The 24,485-nt window shown below is 62.6% G+C and overlaps 1 protein-coding gene across 14 annotated transcripts in view; it reads right to left on the bottom strand.

Moving 5' to 3' along the window:
- Positions 1-1,380: 1,380 nt before the first annotated feature.
- MORN1 (MORN repeat containing 1) overlaps positions 1,381-24,485 on the bottom strand; it is a 67,120-nt gene continuing 44,015 nt past the window's right edge. For 6 of the 14 annotated variants that reach the window (XM_054443916.1, XM_054443940.1, XM_054443861.2 and 3 more), the window contains 4 exons: positions 17,288-17,421; positions 17,045-17,124; positions 6,408-6,454; positions 1,381-3,837 (listed from right to left, as the gene is read on the bottom strand). In XM_054443916.1, coding sequence (XP_054299891.1) covers positions 3,641-3,837; positions 6,408-6,454; positions 17,045-17,124; positions 17,288-17,421 — 458 coding nt within the window. In that variant the 3' untranslated portion in view covers positions 1,381-3,640. Of the gene's footprint in view, positions 3,838-6,407; positions 6,455-9,180; positions 11,470-17,044; positions 17,125-17,287; positions 17,422-24,485 lie in introns of those variants that run through there. The other 8 variants (XM_054443871.2, XM_054443926.2, XM_054443889.2 and 5 more) reach the window with 4 other exon arrangements.

Here is a 24,485-nt window from a genome sequence, read left to right as displayed (position 1 = left end):
TGCCCTCCCCCGACACGCAGAGGAGAGCCTGCCCAAGAGGCCCAGGAAGCCTGGGAGACCATGGCTGCCGTGGGCAGGGCCGGTGGCCGTCACCACTTGCTCCAAGGCCTTTGGGAGCACATCTGCCCCCGGCCCGCGCCCTCAGCTCAGTGACGCTGCTCAGCCTGCAGCAAGTCTGTTCACTCACTGAGGCCCCAATGCCGGGTGTGAGGCCGGTGCCCGGGAATCAATCAGTGCCCAGTCCCGGACGCGGGCCCAGTGAGCAGGGGCAGGCGAGCCGAGGTCAGCCCATGGGCCCCCATCCTTTCATTTGACCCCACCCCAGGCTTGGCACTCAGGGACTGGTTCCGGCCCGCATGGGGCAGGCGATAGGGAAGGATCTTTCACAGGGGGACGGGCACACCCCGGAGCGGGGGCATGTGCTGGCGGGAGACGTGTGTGGGGGACTCTGCGTCCTCTTTCCAGGGCCTTCCTCCCCACCCCGAGAGAGCAAGGGGTCCTGGGACTCTGCCCAAGAGGTCAGCTGGACCAGACAGACGGGCCAGTCTCTGTGGCCTCCCCAGGGCCATGGGGACTGGCAGACCCAGAAGCCAGGGTGAAGGGATGCAGGAGACCCTGTGTTCTGTGACCCGTCCCGAGGACTCTGTCCCCACGGTGGGCTGCCTGAACAGAGTCTGAGGGGAGGGTCACTGTCCCTGGGTGCGGCCTGGCCTGCGGCCGCCTCGCCACTCCTGGTCTCTAGATGCTGTGCCCCGCAGTCCCCCCTCTCCCGCCCTGCTCCTCACCCCACGTCCAGCCCTCCAGGGCAGTGTCTGCGGCCACAGGGCTGTCTCCACAGAGCCTCTCTCCCCCAGCGGTTTTTTCTTTCTTTCTTTTTTTTTTTTAAAGAATTCAAATTTCCTGTGTATTTTAACTTTGGGATGTGGTGTGAGGAGTAGGGTGAGTGGGGCCGGGGCGGGAGTCCAGGTGAGGCCCAGGCGCTGCGTCTCTCCAAGGCTGGCTGCCCGTTAGCTCTCAGGCATGCTGGCCAGAGAGGTGCCAGCAGCCCTAGGAAGCCACGGCTCTCTGCTCCCTCCCAGGGTCCCCAGGGCCTGTCCTGGTGGGTGAGGCATGGGGACAGGAGCACGGCCACGTAGCCACCTGGCCACCTTCTGGGGCCCTCAATGGCCCCGGCAGCAAGCAGCAGGGGACACTGATGCCTGCCTGGGGTTTTGCTGTGATAACCAAGGAAGGTGACAGCCCCGGGCTTCTGTGTTCCCAGAGAGCTTACAGAAAAGTCAGCCTCGATGGACGGCAAGATGCACCTGTCAGCCACAAAGGAGCCCCCCGGGGTGCAGACCCCCACACCCGCCGCACCCGTGTGGAGAAAACAGCCCTGGATTTCCTGTCGTGGTTTTTGTGACTTTGAAAGCCGAGGCTACTGATTGGGAATTAAATCCCAGAGGACGCTGCTCAACACACTGGAAACCCAGCAGCTGCTGCTGTTCCCAGCAATTTTTTTCTCTCTAAATTGAAACATCATTTTCTATTTTTCCTCTGACACAAATGTGGTTTCATCCTGAAGTGAAAAAAAGCTACAGAGCAATTTGCCAAACGTAAGGGGCAGGCCCAGGTGAGCGCCGCTCACACGCAGTGATCAGGGTCAGTGTGACGCGGTGGTATCTGTCCTTCACAGGGGCTCCTCTGTGGGCCCGGCCTGGCCGATGTCTGCCTGCCTCCTGGGAGGCAGGTGACCCAGGTCGGAGCAGGCCAGGCAGGCCAGGAGCCTCCCCTCCGACGGGTGTAGCCAACCCCAAGGGTAAGGGGCAGTGTCAGAACCGCCAGGCGCTCACAGGGCTCCTAGGGACCAGAGGCTGGAGCTATGGCTGTGACGAAGCCGCCCTGGGCTCTGGGAGCCTCGAGGATGGCCGCAGCTGAGAGACACAGCCTTGCCACTGGCTCTAGGCTTCTAGAAGGTGCGGGAGGGTGGCTGCCTGCCTTGCTGTCTGGAATGGATGCCTGGGTGTCTGGGGAAACTTCGGGGTTGCCAGAGCCCCCCACATGCGCTCGGCCTCCAAATGGCAGAGCTCAGAACCAGGGGGACTTGGGGACACTCTGCCCTGACAGAGGAAGGGTCCCCTCGCTGCAGCTCCAGTGGCCTCCAGCTTGTCACCTCCAAGGATGGGGGACCCGGCACCCCACGATCTGGTCTGGTTCCTCCCTGCAATGCCCCCCAGCCTGCCCCTCTGCCCCCGGGCAGCAGGCTGCCTTCAGCGCATCCACCACGCTGCGCCCGACCTGGCCCCAACCAGGCTTTCCCTGAGAGCTCCCCAGGGCCCCCCACCGTGGAGCACCCCAGCTTCTGGGTGGATCTTCACCCCGTGTGCCCAGGGGCTGCCCCGGGTTCCTGCACTGCTGTGAACGCAGCTCCTCTGTCCACAGCCTCCCTCTGCCGAGCAGAAGCAGCTCCCTGTGCAGGTCTGGAGAGACGCCCCGGCCGCAGCTGGCCTGGGAGATGGGTGTGCTCCCAGGGAAGTGTGCTTGGACGGTGGGAGGGTGGGTCTGGCCACAACGCAAGGAGGTCGGTGCTAGTCGTGGGAAGGCCGGGGACAGCAGCATGAGGGAAACATCAGGGGGCATGGGTCTGGTGTGGGGCTGGGGCTGGGCCTTGGACGCCCCCTCCCCAGGGCTGCAAACGGTGGTCTTCTGAGAGGATGGGGGCGGGTCTGAGGGGCCGCCAGGAGAGCAAGGGCCTGAGGAGGCTGGCTCCCTGCCCAGCGCTGGGAGGGCAGAGGGTGAGACCAGCCAAGCTGCACAGGCCCCAGGTGGGCAGGGTGAAGCCAGGGGCCAGGGCAGGCGTGGCGGGGCCAGGAGGCAAGGTCTCTGCAGTGGTCGCCTTCTGTGCTGACCGAGTGGCTGGCTGCCCATGGGCCATCTCAGTGTCCCCTCTCTAACAACCTTCTGGCCCCTCTCTGGCTGAGGGGCCCTCCAGAGGCAGCTGTCAAATGTCCCTGACCGTCCCCCCTGGTCAGTGCGGGGTGGGGGCGTCAGGCAGGCAGGACACCTGGTCAGCAGAGCTGATTGCATGTTTCCTGCCTCTTGCCATGGGAGCCCGTCCTGTGGGCAGGATTGCCTGGAGTGGGTAGTGCCAGGCGGAGGCCAGGGGGTTGGCTGGCTGGGCTTCTCTGCAGAGCTCTGTGGCAGGGAGACGGGGACCCTCCTTCCCAGCCCCAGCCTGGCAGGGAATTCCGGCACTGACCGTGGCTGGGCCTGGGAACAATGTGGGTGGGAAAGACATGCTGGCCTCGCAGGGTGCCTGGGCGACTGCCACAGGCCTGGCCTTGAGGCACGGAGACGAGCCACCCCATGTGTCCCGCCTGAGCCCCCAGGCTTCCCAGGGCTCCACGCAGATCGGGGGCCACAGCAGTGAGCAGGGACGTGGGCTCCAGTCCTGCTGCCTCGCCCGTGAGTGTGCGGGTGCATGGGGAGGGCCTTGCTGCTAGCGTGGGGCTCAAGGAGCAGTGCCCTCCATAGCCGCCACTGAGCATTTTATTCAAGCTGGCAGCCGCAGGGCTCTGGAGAATCGGGGAGCAGAGTCCCGCACGCAGAGGCAGCGTTTCCTTCCGTTGACACCGAGGTGGCCTCCTGTGGACACAGGGCCTCACCGAGGCGATGGCGGCTCTGGGGTGCAGCTGTGGGCGGCCTGCCAGCCGTTGGAGGCTTCAGGGCCTTCTTCCAGGACATGGGGTGGCTGGCCAGCCCTCTTCGCTACGACCCGCAGGTGTTTGAAGGCGGGGGGCAGCCTGCGCCCCAGGAACGGTGGGGTGGTCATGTCGCGGATCGTGAGCACGTACTCCCCTGCAAGGGGCGGGCTGGGCTGGTCCTCAGCAGGCTCCTGTCCCTTCCCCTCCCTGGCCTCAGCCCACCGCCCACTGTCTCATGTGCCCACTGGCCCCTGTGCCCCCAACCCTGGTCGTCTCTGCCTGGGTTCTGGGATTCTTGGCGCTGTAACCACAGGACTGGCCACCGGACCGGTCCTGGGGGGCTGGACACACAGTCAGCGTAGGTGAATAAACTGATTTTGGGTAAAGGAAACCACCTCTGACCTCAGGCCACAGCCCAGCTATGGCCTCCGGCTCGGAGTCTGGCAAGGACGGACATGACCCTCGCATGGCGGCCGCTCTCAAGCCCCTGCTGCTGACCTGGCTGCGGGTCCCTGGAGGATTCTTTTGCAAATACTTTCCTACTTTTTTAGGAGAAAAATAATTCATTTCCTCCATAAACTGTTTTTAAAAATAACGAACCCTCTGAAGGCATGGTGTGTCTGGTTTGCTTTTGAAGCCCCCGCCCCGGCCCCTTCCCCACACTCGCGTTGGGGCTCTCTGGGTGGGGCTGGAGGGCGGCCTTGCTGGGGGGACTCGGCAGAGAAGGAAAAGTACTTTTCCTTTCACAGTCTGTAAACTGTCTGGAGAGCTTCAAAGTTGGAGAAACCATAAAAAAGAAAATAAGAAATAACAAAAAGTGAGGTTGCCATAGAAACCGTCCTCTCCCCTCCCCTGAGCCTGCCGGGGCTGGCACCCGAGCGTGGAAAAAGCGCCTCGGCTGGCCCGGGCTCACACCAGGAATGCGGCCGCAGCTGAAATGGGGGCAGGAGTCGGCTCACACCGCAAGGCAGAGCAACATTCCAGACGCCGGCCTGGAAAACAGCGCTCCCCTCGCAGAGCGGCGTCCTCCTCCGGCCAGGCCAAGGGCTCGGCCGCCTGTGCGTTCCCAGGGCTGGACGAGAGCGAGCCTCGGGGGCCGGGAGGAATGTGCTTGGCCCCGAGTCAGTTCCTTTAGAAAAAAAACCGTGGTTCTGGGGGGCCTTGCCAGGGGGACACACGTTCTGCAACCTGGCGGGTGTGGGCCACAGCGCCAGGCACCAGGGACAGCCTCCCTGGCAGGCGGAGGAAGAGCCCCACATGGCAATGCCACAGTGTTTCCAAGCAGCCCGGTTTCTAGGTGTTCCCAGGAATCCGGCTATACCAGCGGCGGCCAAGGCGCTGGCCGGGGGGCCGAGAGCTCAGTGGGCAGTGGCTGAGGAGCCCGGCCACAGGCCCCATCTGACCCCACTCCTGAGGCTGGCGTCCTGGCGGATGGGAAGGGCGGGCGGGAAGGGCTCTGGCTGGTGGCCACCGTGCGGCAGGCCGGGCCTCCATGGCCATGTGATCCAGCCCTGGGCCAGCTCTCACTCGGGGCCTCGGCCATACATACATGGCTTAGCCCCAAGTGGCCCCTGAATCGGATCTCCCTTCGCTCCTCACCCCCAGAGCTGTCTCCGCTGAGCACATAAACCCTGGCCGAGCGGCTGTGCACAGATGCCAGCACCCGGCCGATTCCTGTCACTGCGGAGATGTCCCCGCCCCCCACCCTCACCCACCTGCCCCTCCTGGGATGGCCGGGACGCGGTGGCCCGGTTGATGGTGTGAGGGCTGCTGTGGGACCACGGGGGACACCGCCCGGGACTCCGGCCCCTCCCGTCACCAAGGCCTCACTGGCTACAGCCCTGGCCACACGGGTGCCGTCCCCACGACCAGGGTGGCTCTGCTTGTTCTCCCGCTGCGCCAGACGCGGCTCTGCAGTGGCATCCAGACCCCAGTGAGCAGTGGGCCCAGACCTTCCAGCCTTTGGCTCTCCAGCCAGAACCCCAGAGACACCAGAGGAAGGGGTCACTCATGTTGGCCCAGGTGACAGAGAGGCTCCGTTCTCCGTCAGGCAGCCAGTCAGCCGCGGCGCCCAGGCCCTGCTAGGGGTCCAAGCCTTTGTGTAGCTGAGGTGCCCTGGTATTCGGCCCCTCTGGCTTGGAGGGGGTGCCAGGCCCAGGCTGTGGGGCTGAGCCCCAGGACTGGGGCGACTGGAGGAGGCCCCACGGCTGAGGGTCTGCACCTGAGCCTTCTCCAGGCCCTCGCTGCACCCCTCCTCGCTGTCCCCACAGCAGCCCCCATGCCGGGAGGAGCCTTCCGCCCAGCCCAGGCCCACCAGGCCCTGCAGCCGGCCTTGCTGGGGAGCAGCTCCTCATGGTTCAGCCACTGTGGGCCTTGACAGCTGCCCTTCAGCTCCCCTTGGCTCCCCCTGGACCCCAAGGCCTCCGTGCCCCTGTGCTCCCTGCCCCCGTGGCTTCCTCCTTTCTAGGACATTCCCCACATCAAGGGCTGTGTCGGCCCAGCTTCAAATCTTTCTGGACCGTCCCCAGCCCACAAGCCACCAGCCCCCTTCCCATTCAGGTCCCTGGGAGGGCCCAGCTGCCCCCCAGTCCCCCACCCACTGCCACCTACCTCTGGGGGCCCCGGGCCGAGTTCCCCCAACCCCACCTCCAGCCCTGGGCTGCGGCCTCTCGCCTCTTCAGACAGCGGCGCAGCCGGCGATTGACTTGGACCCTGTCCACCTACCTGGGTGTGCAGCCGCAGCCTGCTCCTCCGTGGCTGTCCCCTCAGGCCTGTGGAGACGACACAGCGAGGCCCCTGAATGCCCTGCCTGGGCCCCCACAACATGGCATCCCTGACCCGAACCAGGGCTAGTGGCTCCAGGGCGGATCCAGGGCCCCAGCACGGCAGAGGCCTGCGAACCCCACCTCGGGGCCACGGGCAGGACGGGGAGAGTCCTCTGGCAGCCTGCACCCAGCTCTCTTCCCCTCGGAACCGTGGGCTGCCCTGTGCAAATCCTCTTTGTCTAAATTCTTGATGTGCTTATGGCCTTGGAGCGGGAGTGGGACTGACCACCCCATTTCCACAGGCTTCTGACAAGGCAGAGGCCTCCCAGGGTGCAGCTGAGAAGATCCCGGAGGGCGGCAAAGACCCTGAGCCCCTGAGAGACGGCGGTGCTGGAGCCTGCAGGGAGCGACTTAGGAGCGGCGGAAATCTCAGCAAGAGGGACCAGGAGGCCTGGCGGCGGTACGGTGTCCCCTCGGAGGGACAGAGGTCCAGTGTCAACTGGGAGTGCCATGGCTGGGAAAGGAGAGGTAGCGATGAGGATGGAAGGGGCCCAGGGGTCCTGCCGGGGCCTCCCCTTGGAGCCACTCACTGCCCTGGCTCCCTGAGGGGTGCAGCTCCTGCCCTGAGGCAGTCTTCGGGGGGGGCCACCACCCACCACCCACCAGGGTTTCTCATCTGCAACAAGCGATGGGCCTGTTCCTCCTGCCTGGACAGTGCCTCGGGGCACCCACGGGCTGGGGCGGGGGAGCAGGTGGGCCCTGAGGACATGGTCGTGGCCCCGGCGGGGAGGAGGCAGTCCCTGCACATGAGGAAGCTGGGCTGCCCGGCAGGTGCCTCCGATGCTCCTGCTGCAGGGACGAGAGGCTGGCTCCGTGTGGACACCCACCCTCCTCCCCAAGCAGTGAGATGCACTTCGGAAATGCATCTTACTTTCTTCTTTCTCTCCCCTTTCCTTCCCTTCCTTTCCTCCTTCCTTCCCTTCCTTCCCTTCCTTCCTTCCTTCCTTCCTCCTTCCTTCCCTCCTTCCTTCCCTCCTTCCTTCCTTCCTTCTTCCCTCCCTTCCTTCCCTCCTTCCTTCCTCCCTTCCTTCCTTCCTTCCTTCCCTCCTTCCCTCCTTCCTTCCCTCCTTCCTTCCCTCCTTCCTCCCTTCCTTCCCTCCTTCCTTCCTTCCTTCCCTCCTTCCTTCCTTCCCTCCTTCCTTCCTTCCTTCCCTCCTTCCTTCCTTCCTTCCCTCCTTCCTTCCTTCCTTCCCTCCCTTCCTTCCCCCTCCTTCCTTCCTTCCCCTTCCTTCCTTCCTTCCTCCTTCCTTCCTTCCTTCCTCCTTCCCTTCCCTTCCTTCCTTCCCTCCTTCCCCCTTCCCCCTTCCTTCCTCCTTCCCTTCCTTCCCTCCTTCCTTCCTTCCCTTCCCTCCTTCCTTCCTTCCTTCCCTCCCTTCCTTCCTTTCCTTCCTTCCTTCCTTCCCTCCTTCCTTCCCTTCCTTCCTTCCCTTCCTTCCCTCCTTCCCTTTCCTTCCCTTCCTTCCTTCCCTTTCCTTCCTTTCCTTCCTTCCTTCCTTCCCTTTCCTTCCCTTCCTTCCTTCCCTTCCTTCCTTTCCTTCCTTCCTTCTTCCCTCCCTTCCTTCCCTCCCTTCCTTCCTTTCCTTCCTTCCTTTCCTTCCTTCCTTCCCTTCCTTCCTTCCCTCCTTCCTTCCTTCCTTCCTTCCTTCCTTCCTTCCTTCCTCCTTCCTTCCTTCCCTCCCTTCCTTCCTTCCCTCCTTCCTTCCTTCCTTCCCTCCTTCCTTCCTTCCCTCCTTCCTTTCCTTCCTTCCCTCCTTCCCTTCCTTCCTTCCCTCCTTCCTTCCTTCCTTCCCTCCCTCCTTCCTTCCCTCCTTCCTTCCTTCCTTCCCTCCCTTCCTTCCCTCCCTTCCTTCCTCCTTCCCTCCTTCCTTCCCTCCTTCCTTTCCTTCTTTCCCTCCTTCCTTCCTTCCTTCCCTCCCTTCCTTCCTTTCCTTCCTTCCCTCCTTCCCTTCCTTCCTTCCCTCCTTCCCTCCCTCCTTCCTCCCTTCCTTCCTCCTTCCCTCCTTCCCTTCCTTCCCTCCTTCCTTTCCTTCCTTCCCTCCTTCCTTTCCTTCCTTCCCTCCTTCCCTTCCTTCCTTCCCTCCTTCCTTCCTTCCTTCCCTCCTTCCCTTCCTTCCTTCCCTCCTTCCTTCCTTCCTTCCCTCCTTCCTTCCTTCCTTCCCTCCTTCCTTCCTTCCTTCCCTCCTTCCTTCCTTCCCTCCCTTCCTTTCTCCTTCCCTCCTTCCTTCCCTCCTTCCTTTCCTTCTTTCCCTCCTTCCTTCCTTCCTTCCCTCCCTTCCTTCCTTTCCTTCCTTCCCTCCTTCCCTTCCTTCCTTCCCTCCTTCCCTCCCTCCTTCCTCCCTTCCTTCCTCCTTCCCTCCTTCCCTTCCTTCCCTCCTTCCCTCCTTCCTTTCCTTCTTTCTCTCCTTCCTTCCTTCCTTCCCTCCCTTCCTTCCTTTCCTTCCTTCCCTCCCTTCCTTCCTTTCCTTCCTTCCCTTCCTTCCTTCCCTCCCTTCCTTCCCTCCCTTCCTTCCTCCTTCCCTCCTTCCCTTTCCTTCCTTCCTTCCCTTCCTTCCTTCCCTTCCTTCCTTTTTCCTTCCCTCCTTCCCTTTCCTTCCCTTCCTTCCTTCCTTCCCTCCCTCCTTCCCTTTCCTTCCTTCCTTCTTTCCTTCCCTTTCCTTCCCTTCTTTCCTTCCCTTTCCTTCCTTCCTTCTTTCCTTCCCTTTCCTTCCCTTTCTTCCTTCCCTCTCTCCTTCCCTTCCTTCCTTCCTTCCTTCCCTTTCCTTCTTTTCCTTCCTTCCTTCCTTGCCCAGCTCTGGGATTTCACGTGGCCTCTAGGGCCACCAGGATGTGCCGGGAGCCAGTGAGGCAAGAGCCAAGGAAGACACAATCAGGAGGAACCTGTCACCTGGAGGTGGGGCGGTGCGACTTTCAGAGAAGGGCCCAGGCTCCCCTGCCTGCTGCGCAGGAGGCACACCCTGCGGCTTTCTGCAGCCCCGGGAGCCCCTGTGAAAGTCTGAAAATCATGGCCCTTGGCCGCAGATCTGGGGCCAGCTTGGAAACTGTTGTCACCTCCTTAGTAACCCCAAGAAATGACAGCCAGGGGCCAGTGCTTTCTGTAACAGCCCCAGGCACAGACACAGACAGGTGCAGATGCCAGCCCCAGCTCCTCTCCTGGAGAGCACAGCCTGTGTGTCCTGCCCCATGGAGCACCCGGAGAACGTGCCAGCACCAGGGAGGCCTCTTGCCCCCCGACCTGGGCTGAGGAACTGGGGGCCACATTGCCGAGGGAACCCGCCCAGGGAGTCCCCTCTGCACCCGCAGGCGTCTGCAGCCCAGGTAGATGATGGTTTTGTGACTGCTTTCCCAGGTCAAAGAAGGTCAGAGCTTGGATTCTTGGTCCCAAGCCTTGGGGAGGTGCCCACCGTGGACACCCAGGTGCTCTGTCCCCAGTGGGCGGTCAGCTTCAGGCCTTGGAAAGCCTGAGGGGTGTTCCCTGTTTGGGGGAGCCTGTTCACTTGTGGGCCCTTGCCGGTGTGGGCGTGCGAAGAGTTAACGGTCGCCCTGCCCCAGCCCCTCCGTCTGCTGTGGGGTTATCATTCCACATCCCCGCTGAGCGCTGGGCACATCTGCAGGCCCAGCTGTTCCCGCCCGGCCCTCACACCTGCTTTGGTTTAGTATCCCTGCTTGGACAAGACAGGGCTCATTTTTCAGCCTTTAAAAGTTTCTAAAGAAGAACCCAGTCAATCCCTTTCTCTCGTGGCTGAACTCCCACCTGGAGGCGCTTCCAGCAATAGGGCCAGGGCACCTGGTGCCACCTACTGAGGACCCTGGTGCCGCCAGCTGCCCAGTGCTGACCCTGCAGCCGATCCCATTGTCCTGGGAGCTCTCATCCCTGGGGGCCCAGCCCCCAGCCTGCTGGACACCAATCCCCCACCCTGGGGCCAGGCCCCATGAGGACCACAGCCAGGTGCAGCCTGAGACCCACTGTCCAGTGGGTCTCCCGGGTGCCTTCCCTGGGGATGGAGGGGCTGGGCTGAGTGGGGCCTCCTGGCCACGGGGTCAGCAGGTGACAAGGCCCAGAGAAGAGGCAGAGCCCTTGGGGAGGGTGGGCAGGTGAGCCCAGCAGGCCGGAGTCACCACCGCATCACGCGGGCCCCTTTGGGTCTGTTGAGGGTCTATTTCAGATCGTGTCCCCAAGGCCCTACTGGGCTGGCCCCGTGCAGGTGCAGCGTGGAGGAGGCACCGGCAAGAATGCTCAGACATGGCACCAGCCGTGAGCAGGCCAGGCTCAGGCCAAGGGGCAGGCTGGGCTGCTGGGCTGACTATGTCTGTGTGTTTATGGCAGAGACCAGCATGCCCAGGAGAGGACTGGGGGGAGTTCCGGGTGAGGGGGGAGCTCCGGGTGAGGGGGACCCTGGCCTGTGCCCATGGGAACTGCCTATTTGCCCATCTTGGGGCCAGGGTGGAGGCGGTTGCTGGGCTTCTCTGTGCCTCCTCTATCTGCACCCCTCAGCTGGGCAAGCCAGCAGCACAGGCCTCCCCACCTGGGCTGTGAGTCACAGGCTGCTCTGCTGGCCAGGCCTGCCCCTAACTGGCCACAGCGTACTGGCCACAGCGTGCTGGCCAGGACTCACGCTCAGAGAACGGACACATTGCCGCCCTGAGTCCTGTCCCTGTTCAGACCCAGCCAACCCCGATAGGCCCAGTGGGTGGCCAGGCTCTTGCCCCATGTGTCTCCAGGCACCAGTGGCGGCTGCTGGCTCCAAGGCCATTCTCCTGGCTCCTGTCACCTGTTCATGGCAGACGAGGGAGGAACGGGTCGGTGTCCTGTGTCCTCTGGGCCTGGGACAGGTGAGGAGCCCAGGTGCTGGCTTGTCTCCACCGGCGGCCTTTCAAAGGGGATGAAGGACTGCGTGGGACGCTCTGCGGTCACTGGCGACAGAGCCAAGAAGGGGCTCTGTGGGCTGTGGAGCATCCACGATCTTTTCAAGTAAAAAAAAATTAATTGACTCCATCTGTGTTGGCCTAATGACGGATTAAATGACTAATCACAGAAGTCTTAATTAAGCCCATTTTTCTCGGAGCTGAGGAGGGAGGAGGAGCTTGGATGCCGACAGCCACCACTGAGCAATGACACACAAGGTCGCCGCACACACCCGTGCCTGTGGTCGGGCTGATGGACCCCGTCCCGGGCTGATGGGGCTCGGGTGGCCACGTTTTCCTATCATGAAGCATGGAATTAGGATTTCTGGGGCCAGTGCCACCCCCACCTTTCCTGTGGAATTCTCCTGTGTGGCTGGGCAAAGTCACGGCCACGTTGATTAAACGGAGTCCCTCTTCTGCAGCTGACATAATCTCACATCTTTTCAGAACCGACAGGGCTTTGTCCTTTTGTGGAATTCCGTAACATGCCTGGAATGTCTCTGCAGGAATGCAGCCAGAGGCCCTCTCAGAAACGCGTCCCCTCCCAGGGCAGCAGGCGGCGGGCACGTGCGGGGCCCTCATGTCTGGTCTGTGTCTACCGCCCACTACAGGGAGGGCCATCCCGTCCACGCTGTCTCCCCTCCCACAAGCTGGGGTTCAGCCCCAGATGGACATGGGGCACGTGGTGAGGCAGCGACTTGGCAGCCAGATTCAGCGGATGGCGCAGGAGCCCCTCATGCAGCCTCCCCAGAGCCACTCGGGACCCCTCTCCTGGTCAGCACCTCTCCCTGTCATCCTGCCAGAGGCATGGGCCAGGCAGCCGTGGCCCTCCAGGCCTGGACTCTGCCCCACGTGGCCACAGGGGTGGGTGGGCTTCTCCCGGGGGCTCCCTGACATCCTTGGACGTGCTGGGGCGGTTGGGGGTGCCGGGCCTCAGCCTCTGGCTGTGTCTGTAGGGCCCTCGCGGCAGGACCCTCCTTTCTGGCCACCCTGCACATGGGTGACCAAGCTCTGGAGGGCTTCGCAGGGTCAGAGCGTGCCTTAGGGGGTCCTGGTGGCCTTGGCTGGGCTCTGGAAGGGCAGACATGGCCTCTGTGCCCACGAAACCCAGGCTTCCCTTGGGGCACAGCTTGTGAAGGAACCTCGGCCCCTCTTTCCTCTGCCTATTTTAAGGAGCAGTCAAAGACGACTTTGCAGGATCCTGCCTGACAGTTGTAACAAAGGCACGCCGGTTCTTCCACATGCGCTGTCCTTATGTAACCACTGCTGCGCCTCTCCCGCCGCTGCGCCTCTCCCGCCGCTGCGCCTCTCCCGCCCCTGCGCCTCTCCCGAAATTACAGGCTGGTGTGTCACTTTTCATCTTTGTCGATTTTTTTTTCAGTCATTTCTATTGTTTGGAGCCTCCTGGATGACAGTGACAGGCTCTGATGTGGGCTTTGAGGGGGCCACCCGGTGAGGGGTGCACAAGGTGACCCGGCGCTCACCAGGTGCCCAGCGGGGCTCCCTGTCCTTGGTCCACACTCGAGTCCTTCCAGTGGGACGGGCGACCCCTGGCCCCGGACTCACTGCTTCTCCCATCGTCCCCCTCGGCAGTTCTGTCCTGACATCGGCCCCACGCAGGCCGTGAGGACCTGGGCTTCTATGATGGGGGCATGGGCGGCGCTGTGAGGGGCACGGCAGACCTCCGGCACAGGCCCAGGTTGGGGGCCAGGAGGGCGCGACGTGGCGTCTGGACATGGAAGGGGTCACACTCCCGTCTCACTTGGTCTTCTGTTGTCCACACTGCAGAATCTCGTCTGTGCCTCGAGATTTGGAACAACCAGGAGAACCCTTTGTTAGCTCCTGTTGGGATCCTGGGAGGGGGTGAAAACCTCCATGAGTGAGCGAGGCTTTGAGGCTTTGTGGGGAGATGAGGGGAGGAGCCGGAGCCAGGACCCCAGGGTCTCAGAGGGGCCCCCAGGCTGCGCCTTGAGGGGCCAAGCTCTGTCGGGGGCTGGGGCTGGGGCTGGGGCTCTGTGACCTCCATGGGGTGCAGACCACCAAGCTGTCTACGAGGGTGCCTCTGAGCCTTCACCCAACTGACCTCTGGCCAACCCCCACGGGTCCCCCAAGGGGCTTGCTCTGCAACTGGAGAGTGGGACTATAAAAACACGGAACCCAGGAAGCTGGCATTGTTGGCGTCCTTAGGAAGGATAAAAAGGCTACCACGTGTTGGGGGGGGTGACTGGGGGGCGGTCAGAATGTCCAGGCAGGAAGTGCAGTGAGCGTCGGGCTCCGGCCTAGAGATGCTCCTGGTGCGTAATTATGCCGCCCAGTGGGCACATCTAGCAGGGCCTGGGCTGGCCCCGCTGCAACAGGCCGGGGACAGGCCCCACGTCCTCTGTATCCAGCAGTGGGGATGCCAGCTGGGACCCAGCAGCCGGGTCAGCCCCGGGCCCAGCTCCCGAAGCCTCCTCCCCATTATGGAAAGGGGTCCCCAGCGATGGCAACTGGGGACAGCTGGTGAGTGAGTGACAGCTGAGTGCAGTGAGTGGCCTCGGGCCTGGAGATACTGGAACAATACAGGACCATGCCGGGGTAGGGGCCACGGCTCGTGCAGAACAAAGCTGTCGGTCACAGGGCCACACTGTGGGGGGATCCGAGGGAGGTCTCGGACCTGAGGGGTCTCCTGGGACTCCAGGGTGCTAGCCGCAGGATCCCAGCTCAAGGCGCTGCTGCTGAGGCTGGAGCCCGAGGATGCACTGAGAGCCGGCCGCGGCCCCTGCCCTTCTCCACCCCATTCACAAGCGTGTCTGTCGGAAGCGGCAGCCCCAACGGTGCCAGGAGCTTCCACTCCTCCGGCCCTGCCTGCCGACAGTGAGCCCTCCCCTGTGCCTGGCATGGGCTGAGGACCCTGCCTGGAACCACTCGGCACGACACAGCGAGGGTTCCTTGAATGCAAACCAGACGCAGCCGGCTGAGTGTTGGAGGGCTTTGGATTTGCCAGAGCCAGGTTGGCTGCTGGAAAGAACGGCTTTCTTAGAATTCTGAAAAGTGGGCTCTTTGGGCCCAGAGCCAGGTCTGGACGCTGGTTGGGGGAGCTGGGACCCAGACCAGAGGGAGGAGTGCGTGGGAGACCCCAGAGCTTCTTCCTCACCGCAGAGCAGGCAGAAGGCATGGGGGCCACAGCTAGGGGAGCCTCAGGCAGGGTCCCCCACTCTTTCCTAAGAGGGGGCCATCGCACAAACACCCAGATGGGTTGTGGGGGGTTTCGGCGGGGACAGAGCTGGGGAGGCCCTGGAAGAGGTCGTGAGGTCGACGCCCCGGTCAGCCACAGTTGGGGGCCTCTGGGTGGTGGGGGGCAGCAGGTGTAAGAACGGTAAGGGATCACGTGGCTACAAGGAACTGGTGGTGGGGGCCAGGCTCCGGCGAGGACGAGAGGCACAGGCCCAGGTTTGTCTCTAAGTCGCTGCCACCCCATGATCCATGGTGGAGAGGCCTGCAAATGTGCAGCCCTTCACCTCCATGCTGGGTCCTCACCCCAGGAGCGGGCAGAGCTTACGGAGAGTTCACGATGGGAAAGACTCCCCAGGGTTTCTGCACCCAGAAGACGTAGTAAGGCCAGCTGCGCGGAGAGGTGGGGCTCCCTGGGGGGAGCAGGCCTTATTTTGGGCTGCCTGCCCCAACACGACGGGAGGGCCCTGGCTGTATGGCTGTGGAGCCGGCAGGAGGCAGGGGAAGCAGCCGCTGGTCACAGACGTGTGTCCCGAAGAGATGACATCATTTTAACACTGAACACTCCAACTCCACGGCCATGTCGTCCTGGGATTGAAACAATCCTAGTCCAACGACATTTAACTCGAGGGCAGTGCGAGCCCTTTGTGGGCGTGGCCCAGGCTGGGAGGAGATGCCGACCCCTCCGTTCTCTCAGGCAGAAAAGAGCGAAAGCCTTCTTTTTGCTGAAATAAGACATTCCAACATGACCCTCAGCGCGGAGGTTGCCACGGTTATGTAGCGAAGTGGAGGTGCCGCCCTGGGCGTTCGCGTCTGTGTGAGTCTGTGGGAGTGATTCTCGGCTTTTGGCTCTTGCAGACGCTCCTGAGGTCGAGTCACTGGGCAAACAGGGCCCCTGCGCCTGCAGGATCTTGGCTGTTTTTTAGTCTCTGCTTCTCAAGTTATCATACAAAGCGAGTTTCATATTTAATTCACAAACCATGACTCAGAGCCGGACAGAGGGCGGCGCCTTCCCCGCGCGTGAGTGGCATCGAAGGCCTGCCAGTGCCAGCACCTTGGCAGCCCCTGAGCATTCCCCGCGAGGGGCCTCACTGCAGGGGGCTGCAACAGGCCCTCCTCCTACCTCACCGGACCTCTTCCCTGGAGCTCCACCGCTGGGCCTGTGCTCACTGCCTTGGCTATTTCCATACCTGCCCCACCCCCGGCGGAAGCAGGAGGCGGCCCCGGCACACTCACACACTCACACTCACACACTCACATTCACACGTCCGCTTCTGTTTGCTGGATGGGCAGAGGCAGAGGAGGTCTCGAGGGCCCAAGACCCTGTGTTGGTTCCAGGCGGGCGCTGGGGATGCCTGGAGCCCTCCTCTGCCCCTGAAGCCCTTCTATGGCCACAACAGGGGTCTGGTTCTCCACCCACCTGCCTTGCCCAAGGCCCCCGGTGCCACCCCTGTCCCAGGAGGGCTCATGTCTCTCAAGAGCAGGTGATTTTTCCTGCAGGGTCTGTGCACTGCGTCACCAAAATGTTTTGCTCCAATCAGGAATCCCAAACGTCATAGCTTCCACCCAAGGAAACAAGAGCGCGTGCCTGACAGGCAGGTGGGAGCGGGGCGGGTGCTGGTCACTCTGCGAGCAACCTAGCAGCTCCTCCATAGCGTGCGGGGCCAGGCGAGGGCTGGTGGGACAAGCCACTGTGTCCTCGGGCTCAGGCCAGGAGGGACGGGTCCCCAGGGCACATCAGCGGGGGCCTCCTCGCCTCCACAGCCGAGCCCAGCCCAGCCCAGCCCAGCCCAGCCCAGCCCAGCGCGCAGCTGCCTCCAATTTGTAGACAGAGTCCCGATTTGAGGTGGGAGCTGTTGCTGGACCCCGAGCCCCGAGCCCCAGCTTCCTCCTGGTAGAACCAGCCGGTTATGGCCCTGCATGTACCGTGCCCGTAGCACTGCCAGGCCCAGGATGGTGAGGTGTGACGGCCACAAACCCCCCACGGTGTCCCCGCCTGCACGTGCTGCAGTGTGCATCTGGTCCCGCTCCTGTCCTCCAGCTCACAGAGTCCCCTTAAGCCACTGCCCTGAACCCTGGCCACCAGCTGCCTTCCTCTGGGAGTCCCCGGGCCCCTCCTGCCTCTCTGCTTCCGCGTGCCCACAGCCTGGTCCGCCCGGCGGGTCTGGGAGTTGTGGTGATCGAAGCAGATGGACCGGCTCCAGCTCCGCCCACTTCGTGCCAGCCCAGGCAAGTCGCAGGGCAGCTGTTAGCCCCGTGAGACCCTGGCTGGGGGGGCTCCCTGGAGCGAGGCCCGTGTAGGCTCACTGTCTTCCCAGACCAGGCCCTTGGCTCCCCTGGGGCTTCCCCGTCCTCCTGGCCCAGCTGATGAGGAGGCCAGAGCTGACCCTCCAAACGCCTGCAGGTGGGGGCTGATCCTACCTGCTGCCTCCAGGCGGCTCCTGTGTGGTGGGTGGTGTCCCCCTGGGGTGCAGGCCGCCTCTGGATCTGCCGCCTGCCTTCTAGAAAGATTGGGCAGGAGGAGGGGAGGAGAGGCTCAGAAGGGGAGCCCAGGAGCTCTGCTCGAACCCCCTGGGGGCACACGTGGCCTGGGTGTTGAGGTGGTGGGTGGGCGGGACCGTCTGAGTGATGTGGGGTGGCCTCCCCGCCCCCGGGGGCACCCACCTTGTGGAGGCTGTCCAGGAACAGGAAGGGGTGGTACCCGGGCGGGGGCGGCCCCAGGAGGACATCTGTGAACTCGGCACAGCCCTGCTCCACTCGCCGACAGGCCCCGGGACAATGGGGTGCATGTCCCCTGGCTGAGGAGATAGAATGAAGAAAGACCCTATGGGGGGCTCGGGGCGGAGACAGAGGGAGCCCCACGGGGCTGTGCTGAAGTGTGGCTCTGGCCAGGGCAGCGGGCACAGACGCCAGTCGCGACGCCGTCTTGGTGGGGGCAGGTCAGGGGGCAGGGACTGTCCATCCTGGGTGCTCCCTCCGGCCGCCAACTGGGGAAGTGGGGGTCCTCCATGTCCACGGCCCCTGACGCCCCCGCCCCCTTCTGAGTCCACCCCAGCGCCTGGGAGCCCAGCGCTTTGTGGTGGGAAGGGTCTCCCATCAGCAGCCCCCGTCAGCTAAGGCACTCGCTTCCAGGGTAGGGCCAGGACTGGGACCCGGACCCTGGCCAGAGAGGCCGGTGCTCAACAGTATAGCCACGTGCCCTCCTCTGAGCGCAGCATGAGGAGGAAGACAGTTCTGCTCCAGCGATGCGTCGAGATGGGCCTGGCATCAGGCCCCGTTCTCCATAAGCGTGGAGGGGAGAAACCGGGGGTGGCTGTGAGTCCTTCCAAGTGGCAGCAGACCCTACGTCCTTGGGCATCAGAGGAGGGTGTGGGCGGGCTCAGCCTGTGCATCCCTCAGTGGGACCCCTGCAGGCCCAACCTAGCTTCTTCCAGCCCCTCTCCCAGGGCCCCAGGGTGCGAGGTATGGGGGCTCCCCTCTGGCTTCCCCCACGCACAGATGGAGCTGCAGCCCCCAGGGCCCACCCTGCTGTCTCTTTTACAAGGACGGTCAGTGGCTGAGCCTGAAGGAGATAACTTCAGTGCAGCCCCTCCACACACACACATCAGAGCCCATGTTCCTATGAACAGCTCAGAGCTCTCCTGACACCACTGCCCTGAGGGCCCCCCACTTGCACACACCACTGGGAGGAGGTACTAGCAGGAGGCCACGGGATGTGGTGAGGGGCTGGAGGTCAGCACCAGAGCTGGCTGGACAGGGGAGTTCTGAGAGGGAGGCAGGGGCTGGGGCGGTGGCTTTAGGGCCACAAATGAGTGTCCCCACCAGGCAGTGACACCATCAAAAAAACAGAAGAGACCCAGCTCCAGGGTAGATAGAAGGGTGGAGCCAGGACAGTGCCCAGGAGGGAAGGAGGAGTCAGGGGCTGCTGAGGGGTGTGCAGGAGGCCGGGTCTGTTTGGGCTCAGCTTCATTTGAGGCAGGATCCCAAGAGGCAGGACCCTCACATGGGGCCCTGGGGCAGGCCCCTCCGTGGGGCTCTGAGTGAGTGGAGGGGCGCTGGATAGGACCTTGGGGCTGGAGGCATTAATGTCCCTTTTCCGGAGCCCAGCTTCTGTAGGGAGCGACAGAGATGCTAGGGACAGCCAGCCTCAGAAGTATTTCCAAATTACAGGTGGGAGAATTATCTTTCTCGCAGGTGTCTTAATTTAATCATTATGGTGCATTATAAAGAGAAAATCTTCCCTTCTGCAAGGACACTCTTTACTGACATCCTTCTTCCAGCAGCTTTTGCTGGCCCGGCACTATTTACGTCCGGGGCAATGGCTGGGAGCTGCACTGCTGACGGCATAATTTCCATTTCTTAACGCACCAATGGTTTCCACGTGGACAGCACTGGAGCTAACTTGGACTGCGTCTTTTATCGACACCCCCTGGACAATAAAGACGCCAGCTCTGTATCCTAATCATGCGGATGCCCTCCCCCTCGGCAAGGTGACCGCTCCAGAGTGGGCCCAGATCCTGAGCCCCAAGTACGCATGGTTCACACGGTGGCGGGGGCTTCAGACCTCCACCTGCCACGTGCCATTTCCAGGGGCAAGGTGGGAGTTTGGAAAATGTATTTTTAGAAGCCCAGCAGGCATTCCTGGTGTGCAAATAAATATACATCCACATGGAGCCTGGAGGGTGTCTGCATCGCTGAGGCTTGGGGGGTTCTGACCAAGCTGTTTGAAGAGCCTCCTTTGCCTGGTGATCACGATGGCTGGTGCCAGGCACCTTCAGGCAGGTTCTCACGACATCCCCGCTCTCCTCACAGTAAAGGCTGTCGTGACTGTCCCTGGCTGATTAGCAGCCGAGGCTCAGCCAGGTAAAGGGAGCCCTCCCTGCGCAGCACAAACAGAAATTCACAGCTTTCAGTTCAGCAGAAAGAGGACAGAGGACACTAGGGCCTGTAAAGCCGGGTTCCTTGAGCCCGTGTGGGTTTGACACATGGGGTCCCCTGGAGGTGCAGGCAGAAGCTCTCCTCTGTGCGGTCCCCGTCCGAGAGTGAAGAGGAGGCCCTCTGGGTTGGCCAAGACGCTTTTTGTTGCAAGCAAGAGAAACGAGAAATGGTGAAAAGCGGAAGGGGAGCGTCGTCCCCAGCCTTGGCCTCAGAGGAGCCTTCTAGATCCCAGCGCATCTGGACCAGGAGCCCACACTGTGTGTCTTTCTTCTGGATGTCACCTCCCCTCCCTCAGGCTCTGACCGCCGCATGGCACAGGCCCATGGAGGGGGCGTTTCTGCTGCCACGCGGTGGGGACTGCCTGACCACAAGAGACGGCGGTCCACCTCTGCCATGCACTCCCTGAGTCGGGGCTGCAGGCTGACCGCAGCGGCCCTTGGTCCTGGCTGTGACCGCCTTCCCCGAGGTCGGCACCGCACCCGCCAGGTGCTCAAGCTGAAAGTTGGGGGTCAGCCTCCAGTTGCCCCCTGCACCATATCCTGTGCACCCACAATTTCTGCAGCTGCAGCAACAAGGCTGACATCAAGGCTGCCTTCAAAACGTATCTGCGCCTAGACCCCCAAGACTCCCCACTGCCCTGCCACACACCTGCCAGGCCCCAGTGTCTCCCACCGAGTCGCTGGCACTGCCCTCAGCTGGAGCCCAACTCCTGGGTCCCCCTCGCCCTTCAGTCCATTGTTTACACGGGACCCTCACACAGAAGCCAGGTCAGTCCCTCCCCTGCCGAGGGCCCGGAGCTCAGCCCGGCCTGGCCCCTGCCTGATGCTGGGCCAGAAATACCACACAAGCTTGCGCATCCCCTAAAGAAAACGAGGGCACAGGAAGGCCCAGCCAAAGTGTCCTGCAGGGCTGCTCCCCGTGGAGCACGGCTTGGAATCCACTCGGCCGCTCCTGCTCAGGGCACCCTCTGTTTAGAAACAGGCGCCTCCGCTGCACGGCTTCTCCGCATTTGCTGAAGACGCAGGTTTTCCAAGGCTGCGCCCGGGCTCTGCTGCTGACATCAGGGCGGCTCTGGCCTGAGCCCCCACTTGTCCCCCGGTGTCATCGGCTACAGATGGCCACTGTCCCCACAGGCCCTGTTTCCTCCTGCCCCTGGGCCCCCAGGAGACCTCGGAGGCTGCTGTCCCTGGGGCAGGCTGGCCCCTTCTCTGTTCACACCCCTCTTTGGGTGGTCACCTCGCTTTCCATGGACACAAGCACCACGTTCAGCCAGATGACCCCTCACCTGCCTCCTCAGGGGCCACACACCCAGCCCTGGCAGCCAGCAGCCCCCTCACGCTGTGTCCCATGCATCCCACTCCCTGCAGACACCAGAGCAGACCTGAGTCCCTCCTCCAGCTCAGCCTCCCCTTGCTGACGGGCCTGCCCTCCCCCTGGTCACTGACTTCTCCCCTCGCTCCATGACACCCCTCCGCCCACACAAGTCTCCCCAAACTTCTCGGATCCTCCTTGTGGGCACCTCCTTGGCTGCAGTCCTGGGGTCTGGGCCATCATCTGTGGCTCGGAGGACTGCGGTGGGTCCCTAGGCCTCCAGCACCCCTGGTCCTGTCATCCACTGCTTGTGTCCAGCACATGGAGGACTCAAGGCAGCAGGTGGACCTTGTCACTCACCAGCTCCACATGGCCAGAGGCTTTTCCTGCAATGTGAGCACAGGCCGCCACACAGGCCACGACGGGCCACCATACAGGACACCATACAGACTGCCACACAGGCCACGACAGGCCACCATACAGGACACCATACAGACTGCCACACAGGCCACAACATGGGGCTGCCACACAGGCCACTGCACAGGCCACGGCGAGGGCCACCACACAGGCCAAAACATGGGGCCCATAGTGCAGACCATGATACCAGCCACGAGACCACGACATGGGCTGTCCTACGGTCCTCTCCTCCTTGCCCATCTCCACCCGGCCCCTCTGGCCCTGGCACTGCTGCTCATCTGGTGCAGGCTGGCCTTGCCCTTCTGTCCCGGGCCCCTCCCGACGGAGCCTCTCCCAGCCCCACTGTGTCCCGCCTGTTGCCTGCTGCCCAGCTTCCCCTTTGTGGATCTGTCCCCAGCAGAGCACACTTCCCTGTCTTGTCCCCAGCGGTCCCCAACTGATCCTGGGCACGCTGCTGACCGTGCGACGGCCAGGTGCCTGGCCGAGCCAACTTGCTGGTCACAGTGTAGCTGCCCCCCAACATCACCCCCTTCCTGGGCATCACCCTGCTCATGCCCCCGTCTACAAACTTGCTCCCATTAGGCCAAACCACTGAAAAGAAAAGGCTAAAAGGGGCCGGGCGCGGTGGCTCACGCCTGTCCCAGCACTTTGGGAGGCCAAAGCGGGCGGATCAGGAGGTCAGGAAATTGAGATCACCCTGGCCAACATGGTGAAACCCCGTCTCTACTGAAAATACAAAAATTAGCCAGGTGTGGTGGCGGGTGCCTGCAATCCCAGCTACTCGGGAGGGTGAGGCACGAGAATCGCTTGAACACGGGAGGCAGAGGTTACTGTGAGCCGAGATCGCGCCATTGCACTCCAGCCTGGCCACAGAGTGAGACTCTGTCTCAAGAAAAAAAAAGAAAAAGAAAAAGAAAAGGCTAAAAGTCTGATGGCACGTGCCCCCCAAAGGCATTAAACTCAGAAAAGCTGAGGTGCAGAGACACCTTCGGACAGCGCAGCGCCCACTGTCAGTGGAGATCCTCTCTTCCCCATCTGAGTGGCGTCCGCCAGCCCGAGTGGGCCTCACTCCAAGGCTCAGGGAGACAAATTCCGTGATGGATGCGTCAGCTCATCAAATTCTGGGCTGCACGGGCCCCAGAGGAACCACTCATGACGGAAAGTGAGGGTCCCTGGCAGTGTCTGGGGCACTTCCCAACCCAAGGCCACGCTCGTCACCTCCCGGCCAGGCCGGCCCACTGAGGCAGGGCTCCCGGCAGGCATGCCCATCCCCAGCTCTCAGGAGTGACTTCCAAAGCCTTTATGCCAGTTTTAATTACATCAATTACAGCTTTATAAGCAAGATAAAGGTCACCGTACGAACTCGAGGGGCCTCAGGAACCGAGAGGCTGAGCCAGCCCGGGACAGGATCGGGCAGCTTGACCGCTCTGGAGGGAAATGCCAATTCATTATCTTTTTACGGCGGACTCAATTAGACTCCCTAGTCAACTGTGTAGGGCACCAGGCAGCAGGTGGGGACACTGTCGGAATCAACAAGGCTGCTCGGGCCAGGCCAGCCCCAAGAACAGCCGCAGCAGGCCCAGGACCTGGCCAGGGGGAGGGCAGGCCGAAGCACAAACATCGACTTTGTTTAAGTGGATTAAAAAAATAAAACGTTATTGGCCCTAAGGGGACCAGAACAGTCTCGTTTGGAGGTGACCAGACACAGGGCATTAGACTTTAAGAGTCCATCAGTCAGCCAAGAAGTGTGGCTCATTAGAGATGCAGGGCGGGGCCTGGAGAAGTCAGCGGGAACACGCCGGGGCACACGAGACACATGGGGGGGCCTCTCGGACTCTCCTGCTGTCCCCAGCCCCGGGCTTCATCCTCACCTCCCTCACCCTCCTCACCTCCCACACCGCAGACGTGGCTCTGCTGACCCAAGCCACCCAAGATCCACGAGGAGGTATAGACTGGGCTAGCACCGTGCCTGGCCTCCCTCAGCAGAGCCAGCATGGGCCCTAGCACTGTGCTGAACCTGTGCTGGCCTTTCCTTTGCCTTTTTAAATATTTTATTTTATTTTATTTTATCATAGAGATGGGGCCTCCCTTTGTGGCCCAGGCTGGCCTTGAACTCCTGAGTTTAAGCAATCCTCCCGCCTCAGCCTCCCAAAGTGCTGGGATCACGGGCGTGGCTCCGCGCCAGCTCCCCTGCCTTTCCTGAGGCACAGAAAATGCGCTTGACCCTAAGCTTCCATCTCCAGTAGCCTCCATCCTTCCTGAATGTTCAGAAAATAAAGGACACTCCGGAGCTCCTGGGGCCTGGTCCGTCGCAGCTGCTCCTGTGCATTTCGCGAGCATGATGCTGATGTTTCTCCACTGCTGCTTTCAGACCTGCCTCTGGGACGTGCGGGCACCTCTGCTGGTAAAGCCGCCAAGACAGGACTGCTCTGGGCTCTCTCTGTGCCCGCCTGCTCCTTGCTTTCCCATCCGGAGCAGGAGAGAAAGGAGTGTGGGAGGGCCTGGTCCAGACCCACCAGAATCAGGCCACAAACGCCCTACAAAGCAGAGAATGTGCGTCCCCACGGCCACGGCTGAGGAGGATGTCCAGGGGCACTGCCCTCGGGCAGCCTTAGGGGCCCTTCTTGCCAGAGCGGCATCACCTGAGGGCTGGGCGTGGCCGGGCACAAGGGGCTGGCGGGCCTGGGAGGGATGTGCAGGGCAGGTTGAGACATGGTTCTGAAGCCGGGCAGCTGCTCCCCAGAAGCTCCGGTGAGCAAACTCAACAAGGCGGTGCGGCGAGCTGGCTCCGAGCGTCCCCCACAGGGCCACACTCTCACTATTGGGGTGGCAGGAAGGCCCAGCGACCAGGAGCATGTGTGGGGGCTGGGAAAGGCCTGTGGGACAGGGTGTGGGGCGCACGAGCCCCAAGGCCGATGCTGGTGAGAAGGCCAGGAGCGGGGACTGCACAGACAGCAGTTTCTCTGGAGGGGGGTCCCGCGTGGGCTGGGCTGTGCAAAGGACACACTGGTCCCTGCTGGCCTCTCAGGGGGAGCGTGATGACCCTGGCCTGCTCCGGCCTCCTTCGCTGGGGGCCTCGTCCCTGCACTGCACAGATGGGGCCCGGCCGCCCCAGTGGGAAGGGAAACGGGGAGCGCTGTGCCAACTCACAGGCTCTACGAGCCACAACAGCTGCCTGCAGAGCCTGGGGGCAGGG

This window comes from Pongo pygmaeus, chromosome 1 (genome assembly GCF_028885625.2).
Source record: "Pongo pygmaeus isolate AG05252 chromosome 1, NHGRI_mPonPyg2-v2.0_pri, whole genome shotgun sequence".
NCBI classification, from domain to species: domain Eukaryota; kingdom Metazoa; phylum Chordata; class Mammalia; order Primates; family Hominidae; genus Pongo; species Pongo pygmaeus.
This window is presented reverse-complemented; position numbering and strand designations above follow the sequence as displayed.